This window comes from Canis aureus, chromosome 9 (assembly GCF_053574225.1).
Source record: "Canis aureus isolate CA01 chromosome 9, VMU_Caureus_v.1.0, whole genome shotgun sequence".
Taxonomy (NCBI): Eukaryota; Metazoa; Chordata; class Mammalia; order Carnivora; family Canidae; genus Canis; species Canis aureus.
In genome coordinates this window covers 42674398-42690084 of record NC_135619.1, presented here as the reverse complement: position 1 = coordinate 42690084, position 15687 = coordinate 42674398, and the positions used below count along the sequence as shown (strand labels likewise).

The following is a 15687-nucleotide window of genomic DNA, read 5'->3' as shown; positions in this document are numbered from 1 at the left end:
GGAGATGTAGGCGGAGAGACATGGGGCTGCTCCCTGGCTGCCACTGCCATGTGGTGAAAGTCTCAAGGCCCCATCTGGGATAACTGGCCACCTCTTCTACCTAGAGAAGCAGATGTCTCAAAGCCCATCTCCTGCTCCTATGAACCTTACTTTCTTTTTCTTAAGAAATTTTATGGTGGGATCCCTGGGTGGCTCAGCGGTTTGGCTCCTGCCTTTGGCCCAGAGCGCGATCCTGGAGTCCCTGGATCGAGTCCACGTTGGGCTCCCGGGATGGAGCCTGCTTTTCCCTCCTCCTGTGTCTCTGCCTCTCTCTCTCTCTCTCTCTCTCTCTGTCTATCATAAATAAATAAATAAATCTTAAAAAAAAAAAAAAAAGAAATTTTATGGGATTGGCCACTGTAAGTCACCAAAAGGCAGGAATTAGAAGGAATTGGCAAGCTAACCAGTGTGGGTTTGTCTTAGGATGAGGCTTTGCCCCTGGGCCATGCTGCAGTGCATAGGAGGGAGGGTTACACCCCATATTGAGAATGGGGGATCCTGCCGAGTGGTTTCCCCAGGACAGCATGGTGCAGTTCCCATCAGCAGCCACAGGGCGCCACTGTGGCTCTCTGGCCTGATGTTCCTGCAAGTGCAGCCTTTGCCAGCCCTTGGAGCTGCCTCCAGTTTGAGAATGCTGCAAGTGTTGCCTTCAGAAGCCCCAACCCAACCGAAGGTAAAACAGCCCAACCTGTCTGAACGATGGCCCGATTCTAAAGAGAGTTGTCCAAGGCCCAGTTTTGCTTGGGGCTCCTGGCACAGAGCTGGCAAGGCTCCATAAGCCGGGTCAGCAGCAGATAATCAATCAGGCCTCTCTCCTGCAGAGTCAGGTATGTTCAGACCCCCTTGGGGATCAGAGCTCCTCATTTTTCACCCTGTAGCTCCCCAGTTTTTCCTGCAAGGGTACAGGGTCTCCCAGCTCCTGTTCATCCCTTCCCCTCTGGTTCTATGGTCCCTGCTCTTCTGATGGCCTGGCCTTCTATTGCAGGGACACAGCGGGGCAGGAGAGATATCAGACCATCACAAAGCAGTACTATCGACGGGCCCAGGTAAGCCACCATTTTCAGGGTTTAGAGGTGGGACACCGCCATCCACACTGTCAGCTCTGGACGTGTGAGATATTTATGCCACTGACTCCCAGAATAGGACCCTCAGATTGTCTGCTGGGGAGGGCAGCCGTGGGCTGTCTTGTGGTTGTTCCCTGGTCACTCATTCATTAGTTATTCTCTGAGCACACACTAAGGGCAAGTCCCCCAGCCTCGTCCGCACCCTCCACCCTTCACTCTGGGCCAAAGACCCCAGGCAGGATATTTGGTGCCTTCCTACCTCAGAGAGTTCTGTGATAGGTCTAGGGCACAATGGCTTTGGGGGTATGAAAGAGAAGGAGACATTTCTGGGTGCTGAGGGATCCTTATTATGCTAAGCAGGGAGAAGGGAAAGTGGGATCCAGCATTTATGGTACAACACCTGCTTCTGGATCCATCCATGACTGTGCCCTGACTCTGTATGCGTCTGCCTCCCCTATCTCTCTCCTTCTCTCTCTCATTCAGGGAATATTTTTAGTCTACGACATTAGCAGCGAGCGCTCTTACCAGCACATCATGAAGTGGGTCAGTGATGTGGATGAGGTAGGAGAAGGTGCCTCACCTTTGGGGGTGGGGGAAGGGTGCCTCAGGGGGGAAGGCGAAGTGAGGGCCAGATGGGAAGGGCTGAAGCTCTCAGGGTTGGTGAGCAAACACTCCCAGGAAACCTTACCTTTCACAGGCCCAGATGAAGGCCTCTGGGTGAGTAAGACATAAGGAGGAAGCCCCTGCTGCCATGCCATCCACACTCTGTACCCCGCCAGGCAACCATGGCTGTTCCTTCCTTGGAAATGAGTTAGGTCAAAGCCTACCTACCCTGTGACCGTCTTCCTTCTTGAAATCTCAGGACCAGGAGGAATCATGAGACTGGGGTTCTGGGCCTGGCTCTGGAGCCTTGGGCAAGCCATTTGAACTCTCTGAGTCCTCACTGGTAGAGCGAAGGGGTGGACTTAAGTGTAATGTCCTTGCCAGTTTGGATACCGGTTCTCTAACCCCAGGAATTACCAGTAGTAGCCAGAGTCTCTTACCCTAAGCTGTCTCCATGACAGCTCCATGGGGCCCCCAGGTCAGCCCTGGTACTTGTGGCCTCACACGTGCACCCAGTCAGCCTGCTGTATCCCTAGGGCTCTTAAGTCTGGTGCTGGGGTGGAGGCCATTGGACTCAATGGTGGGAGGTGAGGGGAAAAGGCAGCACTCACTGGCAGCTCGGCCTGTCCTTTGTCCCTAGTATGCACCAGAAGGTGTCCAGAAGATCCTTATAGGGAATAAGGCTGATGAAGAGCAGAAGCGCCAGGTGGGAAGAGAGCAGGGGCAGCAGGTAAGTGGAGCAGACTGTCCCAATCCATCCCTGGGTCTTTTGTCACCAGGGCCAGTCCTGAGAGCAGGGACCTGGGATTCTGTCCTCGTCCTCGGGTACCCTGGCTCCTCCCACAGTTCCCTAAGGCTCTGGGCATGTGGCCATCCTTGGGAGTTTGCTTTCTGTCCTTTGGGACAGGGATTTGGGGTCCACCCCGAAATTAAGACCTCTTGGGCAGCCATTGCCCCAGCTCGAGGTGTCCCAGAGCAGGACTACCCACTGCTAAAGGGGCCATCCCAGTGTCCGTGGTGAGGAAGGGCTTTGAGTGGCTGGCTTCACCAGCAGCATCCAGGCACAGCTACTATCTACAGGTGTCCCACCCCACTCCTTATCCTAGAAGGGGGTAGGAAGGAAAATAAAGAAATGAAGGGCCCACGGTCAGAAAAGCCACGGGGCAGAGAGGGTAGGAAGGTGGTGCCGAGGGACACCACCCTCCCAGAGGACAGAAGGATGGATACTATGGAGACAAGAGTCATCCACCCACTCCAAGGGCCTCAAGAGCTTTTTTTTTTTTCCCTCTTTCAGTCCCTAGCACTTAAAATAAAATGGATTTTCGGTATACAAAAATAATATAGGGTCATAGAAAAATCTGAAAGTAGAGGCAAATCCTACTTAGAATAAACCCTCCCAGAATAGTATTTACCAAGCACTATGTGTATGGCCAATGCTAAGCAATGACTTTGAGACGCGTGCTCTTTCCATCATAACCTGACTTTGGTTGATAGACACCCCCACCCCCCTTTCACAGATGGCAGTGCTGGCCTTAGAGACAGTAACTTGTCCAAGGTCGTATAGCTGCTGAGTAGAAAGCGACACTGAGTCTGTTGGACCCCAAAGCCCATTTTTCATGAATTCGACATCCTGCACAAGATTGTGAGGTGTTTGTCTCCTGATGTATGATGTGTGTGTGCTGGGGGCAGGGGCGCGTCCACGTGCAGGTGGGCAGGGAGTGCGGGCGGGGGAGGGGGCTTTGCGGAGCACCTTTTCCCATCTGGTAAGCCTTGTTATCTTGGAAGGGGCTCCTGCCTGGTCTGAGGAGAGACCTGCTGTGAGAAAATGTCACAGCACAGCATGGGCGGTGAGGGCAATGGCAGAAGTGCTATGGGCGCCCCCCTTCCCTTACTGACTTCCTTTCAGGAATGTTCTTTTCTTGCAGCTGGCTAAGGAGTACGGCATGGACTTCTACGAAACAAGTGCCTGCACCAACCTCAACATTAAAGAGGTGAGAGCTCCCCTGCCTCAGTGGCCCTGTCCAGTAGAGTGGGGGGTGGGGGATGTGCTGGGACAGTCCCAGGGCTGCGGAGGGGAAGAGGGGGCGGTGCCCCACTAACCTGTGACCCTTGGTTTCCCAGTCTTTCACGCGGCTGACAGAGCTGGTGCTGCAGGCCCACAGGAAGGAGCTGGATGGTCTCCGGACACGTGCCAGCAATGAGTTGGCACTGGCCGAGCTGGAGGAGGATGAGGGCAAACCTGAGGGCCCAGCGAACTCTTCGAAAACCTGCTGGTGCTGAAGGTCCTGTGTGGTGCCCCTGCCGATCCCCGTCCCCTCAGGAGGCCTGCGGCAGACAGGGAGTCGGGCTTTGCCCTGCTTCTCCTCTCACTCGGGTGACCCTGTGGAATGCCAGTAGCTGCTACTCCCCTGCCTGGCCCTGAGAGCAGCCCTGCTGTCATCTCTGAGCAGCCTCTGCCCCCTGTCCTCCAGCCTGAAGGGCTCCCCTCAGCCCATTTCCCTGCCACGGGCCTGCCATGAGCCCCCAGGATGTTACGGGCACCGTCGCACTGCCCTGAGCTCCCCAGACAGTGGCCACGTCTGGAGTGAGGCCACTTTAAGGCTCCTTCTTTCTCAGTGCATCTTGTCCCCCCCTCTCTGCTTTTCCTCTCTTCCTTCCACTTCTCTTTCTTGTCCCCTTCCCCTCCAGTGCATCCTGAATCAAAGCCCCTCCCTCCTCTTTCCCTCTGTGTCCTACCGTGTGGCTGCCGATACTGCTTCTTTGTTTCCTTTCTTCCTAACCCTGTCCAAGGGAATGGACTCAGGCTCATGGGGTTGTTCCATACTCTTCTTCTGGGAGAACCCCCCCACCCTGCTTTGTGAAGGGGCCAAAGCCTCGGGGGTGCTTCTTCCTCTCTTTCCCTCCCCACCATCCCTTCTCGTGCTGTGGGCCTGCCTCGCCAGTGATCTGGGAAAGTGGAACATCAAGGTAGGAAGGAAGCACTGAACTGGCAGTCCTCAAGACCGGGACTGTCCCACCCTTCCCTGCCTGCCCCCCACCCACTCCCAGCTTTGGCCTTGCTTGGCTGCCTGCCCACCTGCACTTTGAGGGAAGTGAGCTCAGAAGCAGGTGCTTCAGAGAAGAAAAGAAAATGTTGAGGGGAGGCAGGGATCAAAAGTCACCTCCGTTCTCTACCTCCCATGCAGTGTGTACACAGTTTCTTCCCACCCGGGCTCCCGGATTTAAATAAAGGTGTGTACCAAAGCCTCAGGGCGCCACAGGGGCGAGCAAAGCCCGGGGGGCCAGTGATATTGACAAGCCAACCACGCACCCCAGAAAGGGGAGTGTTTGGTAATGAAGGGCTAGCCCCTGTATATCAGGATGAAGCAAAGGAGAGGAGGCCAGAGACAGTATTGTGCAAACCAGAGGGGCATATGGCAGCGACTTCCCTTTCTCTGTAAGGAGGGCACTTCCCCACAGCCTCCTGGCAGGTGAAAGGTGACATGGCCACTGAACCCAGCCTTCAGCTCCTGAGCTTTTCTTGAGCCTCCGAGTCTGGGGAGGAAGGGCAGGGACTTCACGGGGAGAGAGAGAGAGAAGGCCCTGGATAGAAATGCTTGGTGCTGTTCTCTTCAGCCTTCCAGACAAAGTGCTCCTTTGCCCCTCTAGCTCCTTGACCAGGAGCCACCTGCACTGTGGCTACAAGAGGGAAGTGGACTCCCTCCTCCAGAGCTCTTTGTTCCGGAAGAAGTTTGTTTCTTTAACCCCACATGGCCCAATGGTGGCTTGAAGTTGGCGTTTTAAAGAAGGAACAAGTCAGTTCTGGGCCCTGGCAGGGTTCCTCCCCACCTTCCCAGGGTTGGAGGCTCATTCTTAAGCTGCAGATTAGCTAATCACATGGCTAGGGCTGGAGCAAAAGCAAAGAACCAGGCCCTGAACACTCACCAACGAAGACCCAAAGTCCAGGGCACACACATGTGAAGGATGAAGAGCCCCACTTCCTTATTCCTCCAAAAAAAAAAAAAAAGTGGGGAAGAAATCACCAAACCTTTCCTCCTGACTCTTGCCAGAGTAGGAGAAGGTAGCTCAGGATGTAGGAACAGGGATAGGCTAACATAGTGGAAGGAAAAGGAGGGCAAGAATAGTTATAAATTGTTATTAATGAGAAACTTAGCAGACTTTTTAGGATGAAGTCATGACTATGGCTGGGATGCTTCCTTGAGGACTGACTCCTCAGGTGTCAGGACACAGCATCACACTGAGGTTGGGGAGACGGTGACGCCAGCCCTTGGAGTGCCTGCAGCCAGGGGCTTCAAAAAGCAGACGTGCTGGCCCTTGGCTCCACCCTGTGGGTCAGTGTTGCTGTATTTTGGAAGGGAAAACACGGGGTGGAGATTTTATGAACTGAGCAGCCCCAATCCATCAGGGCCACAGCTGGGGAGAGGCACGGGAGCAGGAGGGTTGGAGCTTTAGGGGCAGCTACGCTCACCAGGTATCACAGTTGGCATCGCACCCCTAAACTTCTTCAGTCCAGGAGGTGGCCTGGGATCTGGCATTAGGCCCAGACTGTTGAGCAGGCGCTCCTGCCTGTTTGCTCCTCACCACCTCTGCACCTGCTCTCTTGAGACTCAGCCCGACCCCAGGCATCCCACCTGCTGCCAAGCCCCCACCATCTCCCTGTGACGGGTGAACTTCGTGTACTGTGTCTCGGGTTCAATGTATGAATTGTGAGCAGGGTTCATCTATTTTAAACACAGATGTTTACAAAATAAAGAATATTTCAAACCACAGGTGTGGCTGCCTGTACGAGTCCCTGGGAGCAGTTCTCACTTGGTCCTCAGCAGTTGAGAGGGAGAGGGGAGGGGCGGTGCTGGGAGAAAGGCTCCAGAACCTGGAGCAACAGCAGTAGAATGACAATGAAAGCAGCAAACTGATCATCTTTCTCATTGTACCCTTCCCAGCGGCACCTGTTGGGGAGCCCCAGCAAAGCCCCCATGGCTCTGCAAGGGGCTTACAAGTGCAGAAATAGGATGGAGTCACTGGGAGGATGCCGAATAGCTATGTCTGAAGAAGTCTTTAGAGCCAACAAGGCTCTCCTCTGTCTGGGATGGAACAAGTCTCCCTGAAGGCATGAGGAGGGATTCAATCTTTCAGAAGTTCGTCCTAGCCCTGGGATGGGGCAGCAAGGCAGACTGTAATCTCAGGGGCCTAGGGGTGCCAAATACTATACTTGGGGCGCAGAGTTCACCGGAGAGGCAGAAAATGAAAGGATAGAATGAAGAAGGGAGTCAAACAAGACAAGGCAATGGTAGCCTAAGATCTTCACTGGCCCTTGTTGGAGAACTTGCAATACTTCCTCTTTCCCATCCTAACAGTCATATCTGTGGGAGATAAGGAGGGTGATTATACGTGCCCAAGGGCCTCAAGTAACAGTGGCAGAGTCGTGGCTAGAGATAGCAGACCTGAAATCTCTGGAGGGAAAAGCTTTAGCGTCTCTATTTAGAAAAATCTCAATAAGCAATTCTCATTTGTAGCCAGAGTTGAGAACCCCCTACCTAGACTTCTTACCTACTAAGCCAATGCACCTTCCAGAACAACTGTCCCTGTGAAAAGCCGGGGGAACCACACACCTGTATGTGCATCTTCAAAGTAATAAGCTTCTGGAAAATGGACCAGTTTGAGAGAAAGCTGGAGACAAAAGGACAAAAGTATTTTAAGAGAGCCCATCAGTTATATTTAGCCATGAAAGGTGAGTACTGCATGACAGAGGGTCCTAAGTTGCTCTTAGAGAAAAGGGATGGTATGTCCCTAAGGAAGAGTGTGCCCCCACCTCAGTTCAGGAACTTCTACGTCTTCCTGGACAGAGGCCCCAGAAGGGCAGCCAATAAGAGGTATCCCAATGCCCGGGGGTTCTGGGGAAGCACTAGGCATGCAGATGAGTCTGGCAAGTTCATGTTAAGTTCAGCCCACTGTCCTTGGTCCCCAGAAGGGCCAAGTCCTTCTGATGCAGTGGCCTGGTAGGGACACTTATTGGCTGTTTCTAGGAACTCTACCCAGTCTCACTGGGGGACACACTTCACTCTGTACTTCCTGCCACCTCTTTTAAGAATCTTTTAAAGATCCATTCCCACTCAAGTAATGGAGGCTTGTTTTTAGGGAGCAGCCAGTGGGAACATGGGACAGGCTACAAAAGACAGAAAAGCTGGGCACTCCCTGGTGAGTAATTCCTCCATCTTCTCAGCAAATCAGATTCTCAATACCAGCTGCTCCCAAGCCTTGCTTATTCTTTCTTCTAGAAGTCAGTTCCCAATGGATATGTACCTGTGAAAACACTCTCTAGTAAACATTTGCGTTGTTATTGAAATAATGCTCTAAAATCCCAAGGCCAGGTAAAGCCTAATTGCCAGTCTTACCGATGGAGAAATCCAGACATTGTTTTTAAAAATGGATTTATCAAGCTGGTGGGTGCGAATGATGAAGCGAAGCCCTAGGTCTTCCATTAGGTCCTCAGATGTCCTGCAGGCCGTTCGTGGCATGGCTGGTGCTGGAAACGGGCAGCTCGGTAGCTCGGCTGGGTTTAGAACCATAGCAGCTTTGACTCCCTGCACACTTCCTTCTGTGGGGGAAAGGAGCAGCACAAGCCTGCTGGGAGAGGTCCTTGGGACTGAGCATTTGTCTGAGAGGAGGCAGGTGCAGCTCATCACCTCGGAGGTCCTCACCTGCTCTGTGACTCCTCACCATTACCCCGGCCACAACTGATGGCACCTAGGACACAGAATAGGAGGCGGTGCCATGCAGCAGACAAGGGCAGAGGTGCTCTCCGGCATAGGTAACATCACTCACAGAAGGACTTTCCAAGACGAACTTCACCTCTTCAGCCGGGCTCAAGCTGAGCCACTGAGCCATTATTCCTAGAAAAGCACATTGTCCTCCTGAGGATCCCTTGGATTCTGTGCTTGTGCAAAACAACAGCCAAAGAAAAACACGTGCACGATAATACGTATATTTCAGTTGTGATCTGAGTTAAGGGGACATGCACCCCAATTCTCTTCCTTATCTTTCAGATCTTGGCAGACTTTGACCTCAAAATTGCACAGTTCAGAGCTTGGCCCTCAGCAGACAATGAACGTCTGTGTGAAGCGAAAATAACTTGCTGGGGCAAGTCGGTGTCAATCCTGCATCCCTCCCTCCCTTTTTTCCTCCCCGTTTGACCTTTGGGGCTCTAGTTTCCTGCAAGGAGTGAATTATTCATGTTTGTACATAGATATCAAATTGGCCCTTCCCAGGTTGCCAGCAGGGTGGAACAGGTCGGTGGCTTTGTTCAGAGTCTGTAAATAGGAGGAGCAACAACCTTCTTGTTGGAACAGCACTTACAGGTGGGTGACTGTTTTTGCTAAGTCATCCTGGGGATGCTGAAAGCCCCATTGTGAAATCCTTCCCATCCTTCCAGGCTCCTCCCTCCTCCCCATCCCTTTAACAGACCCTTAAGTCGGGCTCACACCACTCTGCAGGTCTCACTCTGCGCCTTCACCATGGCTTACATAGCCAAGTCCTTCTACGACCTCAGTGCTATCAGCCTGGATGGGGAGAAGGTAGATTTCAATACGTTCCGAGGCAGGGCCGTGCTGATTGAGAATGTGGCCTCGCTCTGAGGCACAACCACCCGGGACTTCACCCAGCTCAACGAGCTGCAATGCCGCTTTCCCAGGCGCCTGGTGGTTCTTGGCTTCCCTTGCAACCAATTTGGACATCAGGTGAGGGGTCCCTCGTATTGTACCCAAAGGAGTTGGGTTTGCTGAAGCTTTGGTAGGCTAAGGGGAGGGGGAGAATGACTGTGTGTGTCAGTGTGTCTGGAATTTTAGGGACATTTTGTTAACCTAGGTTTTCAGGTACACGTGAATACGTAGGGAAATATATACGGCTCTGTCTGTGCTTAAATACTGAGAGTGGGGTTTTGTTGTTTAGTGTCTTCCCATTATACTCCGTGAGGGCTGGTACCAGGTCTGTTTTTCTCTCTGCTGTAGAGAAGGCACTCATTAAATATCCACTGAATGGATGAGTGGCGGAAATAGAAGATCACCAATCAAACTAGGATTGAGGTGACCCAGGAGACCTTAGTTCCAGCTAGATGTGGTTTTGCTAGTCAGGGGCTCTGTGCCCTAGGAAGAGTCCCTTGATTTTTCTGTTTTGGTTTCCTCATCTGTAAATGGGAGATAATAATACCATTTATCTCATAGGAGAATTGTAAGGTTCAGAGGACAAGATATACAAAAATAACTTGAAAAATAAGTAATATGCAAGCAAAAGCAAAAGCAACTGTATTATTTAGATTGAAGGACTTTGTTTGGCAAGTGGAGAGTGATTTTGGTGGAAAGCTAAGGGTTTGCAACCTACACGTGTCTCCTCTGGGCATCACATGCACCTCTCTGCCTCTAATTTCTTTCTTTCTTCTTTCTTTCTTTCTTTCTTTCTTTCTTTCTTCCTTTCTTTTTCTTCCTTTCTTTCTTTCTTTCTTTCTTTCTTTCTTTCTTTCTTTCTTTCTTCTTTTCTTTCTTTCTTCTTTCTTTCTTCTTTCTTTCTTTCTTTCTTTCTTTCTTTCTTTCTTTCTTTCTCTTTCTTTCTTTCTTTCTTTCTTTCTTTTTTTTTTTGGTGTGTATGTATGTGTGTGGCCCATACAGGGATCAAATCTCTGTCTCTGATTACTGGGTCAAGTTCTAGATCTTCAGCCCACACACCTCAGGTTGTCTTTTAGGGACTCTTCTTCTATTTTCACTTATTATTTTAACAGCACTAGCAGGCAAAATGTCCTCAAATGAGCCCTCTAATTATAAGCCCCTTAGTTCAATTCACAGTGGCATGAAGGCAAGAAACTGATTAGCAGAGATACAGCAGGAAGGCAGAAGTGTCATTGGCTGTGACACACCTGAGCCCAAACCATCACTCTTTCTTTGTTTCTTCTTTGTCTCAGTCTGTTTCTAGAGCTGGAGAGAAGGGCAAAACCTCCATCCTTATGCCATCACTTCAGGCTAGCTAGTGGCTGGAGAGAATCCGCAACCTACCGGTAGCCATCCATCCATTTGCATTAAGAGATAGGCAGTCTAATAGAGATGACCTTTGGGCTCAAGATGTCATGATGGCCTGGAACTGACTGTACTGATTGGTTCTAGTAGGTCAGAGGCAAGAACTTTCTCCCACAGGGAGATATCTGACTCTTAGATCCAGGGGGAGGGGTGGAAAGTAAGGGTTTCCATGAGCCTTTGGGTGTTGTCAGGGGTGGAGAATGTCGAGTGGGGATAGGACAGGGATGACTGGGGGGTTGGGAATGACAGGCAGGTAACAGGCTCTGAGCTAAAACCTTCACAGATGAGTACAGTGAGTGAGTGTGAGGGCAGAAATCTTGGGATAGCAGTCTGGAAATAAGAGGTATGATAAAACCACATTCACAACCTTTAGCCCTCAAGCACTTACTTCCCTAACGTTCCTTCCCTGGCCTATTCCAGAACCTAAACACTCTGTCCCGGTTAATTCTTCCTTGTTGGTCACTGAGCAGTTCCACTTAAGAGTACATCCACAAAAAAAAAAAAAAAAAAAAAAAAGAGTACATCCACTGTTGTCTCTAACTTACTTTGCCTTTGTGGCACCTGGACTTTCTTGAATGGGGACTTCCTTCATCAAAGCTTCCTCCTACTTACACTTCAGATCTAGGACAAGGCAATATGAAAGCAAGAAGCCATAAATCCCATTCTTCTAAGTCCTCGATTTCACCCTTAGCTTGAGGAGATGAGGACAGAGGCAGAGCTATACTCAACACTCACATGTAATCAGAAGCAATGGAGGCAAAATCAGGGCAGAGGGGAAGGGAAGGTTGTGGCAGGATATGTGCGTGCGTGTGTGTGTGTGTGTGTGTGTGTGTGTGAGAGAGAGAGAGAGAGAGAAGGAGAGAGGGAGAGACTGAGAGAGAGAGAGAGAGTGTGTGTGTGTAGGAGGCCAATGGAAGGGAGAATTCTAGGTGGCATCACCTGAGCCTCTGTTTCCTTTCTTTCTACTGCCCTGAATTCAAGATTCCTTGAAGTTGGGATCCCTGGGTGGCTCAGTGGTTTAGTGCCCGTCTTTGGCCCAGGGCGTGATCCTGGAGACCTGGGATCGAGTCCCACATCAGGCTCCCTGCATGGAGCCTGCTTCTCCCTCTGCCTGTGTCTCTGCCTCTCTCTCTCTCTGTCTGTCTCTCATGAATAAAATAAAAATCTTAAAAAAAAAAAAGATTCCTTGAAGTTTCAGACAGATACCCTAAGAACTGTTCAGGGTAGTTTAAGAAAGAAGCACCAGTTCGAAAGTGCTACATCATTTGCTGTAAGAGCAGTCAAGTGAGGAACTGCAAGCATTTTCAGGAATGGCCTAAGCAGACCATCAAACCATAGCTGTGAATGGGGAATTTCCAAGTCAAGAGTAGGGTAAAACCAGTGAAGGAAAAAGAAAGAACAGCGGCGGGGGAACCAAGCTCCAGAGAAAAGAATGATCCTGGGACAGGAGTATTGGAGGCTGAAAGGTTTTTTGTGGATCCTTCATTTTCCCCCTTCCCTCTTCCATGCTCTTTGTCTTTTTCTTCCCCCAGGAGAACTGTCAGAATGAGGAGATCCTGAACAGCCTCAAGTATGTCCGCCCTGGGGGTGGATTCCAGCCCACCTTTACCCTTGTCCAAAAGTGTGAGGTGAATGGTCAGAACGAGCATCCTGTCTTCGCCTACCTGAAGGACAAGCTCCCCTACCCCTATGATGACCCCTTATCCCTCATGACCGATCCCAAGTTCATCATTTGGAGCCCCGTGCGCCGTTCAGATGTGGCCTGGAACTTTGAGAAGTTCCTCATTGGGCCGGAGGGGGAGCCCTTCCGCCGCTACAGCCGCACCTTCCCCACCATCAACATTGAGCCTGACATCAAGCGCCTCCTCAAAGTTGCCATCTAGCTGTGCAGCATGCAGATCTACTGCATCCAGCCCCTGAGTCTCTCTCCTTAGGGTTCCGTGTGCCCTCAGGAGATGCTGCTGGACCAAAGCTTTCCCTTGGGATCAGTCCCTTTCATTGAAGAGCCTTGCCTTTCCAGTCCACCTGTCTCCCTTCCCTCCCACAACCTTCTGGTTGGTGATTCTATTTGGCACTCCAAGACTTGGGTGGCTCTGGGCCTTCACAGAATGATGGCACCTTCCTAAATAGTATGGGCGGTGTCTGAGAAGTGTGAAGGGCTCAGAGCCAGCCTGCTAGATGAGTCCAATAAAGGGCAGGTATGGAAATGGCCAGGCTCTCTGTGTCTTCTTGCTTGATGAGGGTAGAGGGATGGTACAGTCCTGCAGGTGGCACAGGGAACTAGCAACACAAAAAAGCTTGATAGAGGGAGGCTCCAATCAGAGGGATATCCTAACTACTGGCTGGAGAGCAGGCTCTGGCCAGGGTCTGTGGTGGCAGGTGGAGTTGCAGGAAGTGTGAACTGTGTTATTATTTAATGGCTCCAGAACTGGGGTAGGGGATAGGGAGGGGGACGGTAAGGAGAGGTAAAGGAAAGGAAAAGACAGCAGGCCTTTCAGCTGAGACTAGTGGGAGGTTCCTTAGAGGACTCCAATCAGGAAGATGTCACTCTCACTGTAGATACTGGGCCAACTCAACATCGCCTGCACTTTGCAATGTTGCTGGGGAATTAATGTGGTCAACTTCAATTGAATGGCAAGGGTCAGGAGGGTGCAGTACTGGGGATGCAGAGGGCCCTTTTTCTTTCCCCGATCCCCTTGCTGATTAACACTTGTCTCTGATGCTTTGCTAGACTGACTCCCTCTTTTTTATAGTTCACATGTTATCCGTCTTTCCCAAACTCACAGATTCAGGCACAAGACAAACCAGTGTAGGCATGAATGATTGATTTCATTTTTTCTTCCATGAGGGTGGGAACGGGGAAGGGCCTCCCTTTAGACAGACTGTTCATAACCTGCCAACAGGATAGCTCTTCCCTGTGAGAACACGGTTCTGCCAAATGGCTTTGTAAGGATGGTGCCCCAGATTCCTCAACAAGTACAGGCATACTCAAAAGGTGCCAACACCACCAAGGCCAGGTCCTATCATATTCTAGAAAAGACACCTGCTGAAAGGCCACTGCCCTGTCACTTTGCCTCACAAATGGTTTCCTGGAAACTGTTCACTTTATCTTTCCTTCCTTGACCACTAGATGGAACATTTTACTTTCTTCACTGAAGCCCTGAAGGGACAGTTCTCCAAACTGGACACACTGCTTACAAACCCCGATGCTGGGTGGGGGTGGGATTCCTCTCCTGTGGTGTTCCCATAACGATTTCCCAAGCACCTGCATCATCTGAGAAGTCAATGTGGAATAAAGGTTAAGGATCCTCACTGTCTGACTTTCAACTAAAGCTATGCCATCCGTGGTGCTCTATTTCAAGACGGGTAACCTGAGCATTACGGTGGGAATCCCCTGGCACTCTTTTGCAGGGCCTTCTGCTAAATTAAGGCCACCCTTAATTTGATTCTCGAAAAATCAAGCCTCTCAAGATTCCTCCTCTTAAAGCCAACAGCTGGGGTGTGGGTTTTTTGAGGGCAGGACCACACAGTAACTGATTTTAGAGCAGTAACTGCAGACAAACCACTTTTCAGGAGAAATGAAATACAGAATTCATACTGGATGCTAGTATGATTTGTTCATCATCTCCATAGTGCTAAAGGCTGTTGCTAGGTCTAATAACAGTGCAGCTATCCTGGATACTGGCATTATGCCACAGGCCATTTAGGGCCTGATATGCCAGTACAATGTGTTGGGTCTTTCCCATGAGGCTCAAGTTGAAGAAATTATTTAAAGATTCCCAAAGGATTAGGAATTAACAGTGGAAATGATCTTGCAGAGAGTCAGTAAGAGCCATAATGCTAAGAAAAAAGCTCCTCACTTGGGTATGGAAAATGCTATATGCTTCAGAAGGGACCTGACCAGATTGGCTCAGCAGGAAACAGGGAAGGCAGCAGGACTGGAGGAACTTCTTTCACAAGGACATTTCGTTTTCACTAAATCTTTGGTTGTGCTGTAGTTACAATGAAGAGAAGTGAGAAATTGTTTCCTTTATTCCTCACCTCGTTTGTCTCCCTTTTGTTCTCAGAAGTATCACTTTATGGTCATAAACAGACATGACAAAGCTTAATATAATCACCCACATTCAATCTTTTCATCAAATTCCCCTAAGGGCACTCAGAAGTAGGAAGGCATCTCATAAACAAGCTTTCCCAGAGAGCAAAGATGATGTCACTCAATTTAGAGGAGGGACAGGACAATCATTTCACAGAGAGCTCTAACAAAAAAACAAAGCTTGGGGTAAATGATTTTAGGGAGTCAAAGTACACACACTGAAATTTATTATTTCCATGACTATGTTCCCACAGTGATATCTCCTTAGTTTAAGAAATACTGAGCCAAACTCTATAATCACCATCACAACTGTCATCCAAACTATCATTTATTGACTATTTAGTGCACTCACACACTTTATATATATATTAGATCACTTAATTCTCATACTGACCCTAGGAAGAATTTTTCTGTTTAAAGAATTCAAGACACCTGCCAATGACAAAGGGCTCCAAATAGCAGTTAAAAGTTAAACTCAGGTCAGTCTGACTATAAAGACTGTACTTTTTTTTTTTTTTCCAGATTTATTTATTTGAAAGTGTGGACATGTGCTTGAGGGGTAAGGCAGAGGAAGAGGGAGAGAATCTCCAGCAGATGCCCCACTGAACATGGAGCCCAACAGGGGCTTGATCCCACAACCCTGAGATTATGACCTGATCTGAAATCAAGAGTCAGACACTTAACCAACTGAGCCAGCCAGGTGCCCCAAAGCCTGTACAATGACGTTTCCGTCTATTTCAGAGTTCCTTCATAAAGATCACTGATAACTGCCTGTACATAGCATTGCACAACTTAAAAACATTTTCACTGATATATCATTTGATTTAAA

At 49.9% G+C, this 15687-nt stretch overlaps 2 protein-coding genes and 1 long non-coding RNA gene across 6 annotated transcripts in view; 2 read left to right on the top strand and 1 right to left on the bottom strand.

Moving 5' to 3' along the window:
- Nucleotides 1-6475, top strand: part of RAB15 (RAB15, member RAS oncogene family) — a 35295-nt gene extending 28820 nt beyond the window's left edge. For all 4 annotated transcript variants that reach the window (XM_077909636.1, XM_077909638.1, XM_077909635.1 and 1 more), the window contains 5 exons: nucleotides 1025-1085; nucleotides 1587-1664; nucleotides 2347-2436; nucleotides 3632-3697; nucleotides 3828-6475. In XM_077909636.1, coding sequence (XP_077765762.1) covers nucleotides 1025-1085; nucleotides 1587-1664; nucleotides 2347-2436; nucleotides 3632-3697; nucleotides 3828-3986 — 454 coding nt within the window. In that variant the 3' untranslated portion in view covers nucleotides 3987-6475. The remainder of the gene's footprint in view (nucleotides 1-1024; nucleotides 1086-1586; nucleotides 1665-2346; nucleotides 2437-3631; nucleotides 3698-3827) is intronic.
- LOC144320738 (uncharacterized) lies at nucleotides 941-10222 on the bottom strand. The gene is made up of 2 exons (XR_013386338.1): nucleotides 8405-10222; nucleotides 941-8301 (listed from the first exon to the last, which is right to left on the bottom strand). It is a non-coding gene; the product is annotated as an uncharacterized LOC144320738 (long non-coding RNA).
- On the top strand, nucleotides 8955-12972 carry GPX2 (glutathione peroxidase 2). The gene is made up of 3 exons (XM_077909639.1): nucleotides 8955-9061; nucleotides 9197-9439; nucleotides 12298-12972. The coding sequence occupies exons 2-3, from the start codon at nucleotides 9218-9220 to the stop codon at nucleotides 12646-12648; spliced, it is 573 nt and encodes a 190-aa protein (XP_077765765.1). The 5' UTR covers nucleotides 8955-9061; nucleotides 9197-9217; the 3' UTR covers nucleotides 12649-12972.
- The last annotated feature ends 2715 nt before the right edge of the window (nucleotides 12973-15687 follow it).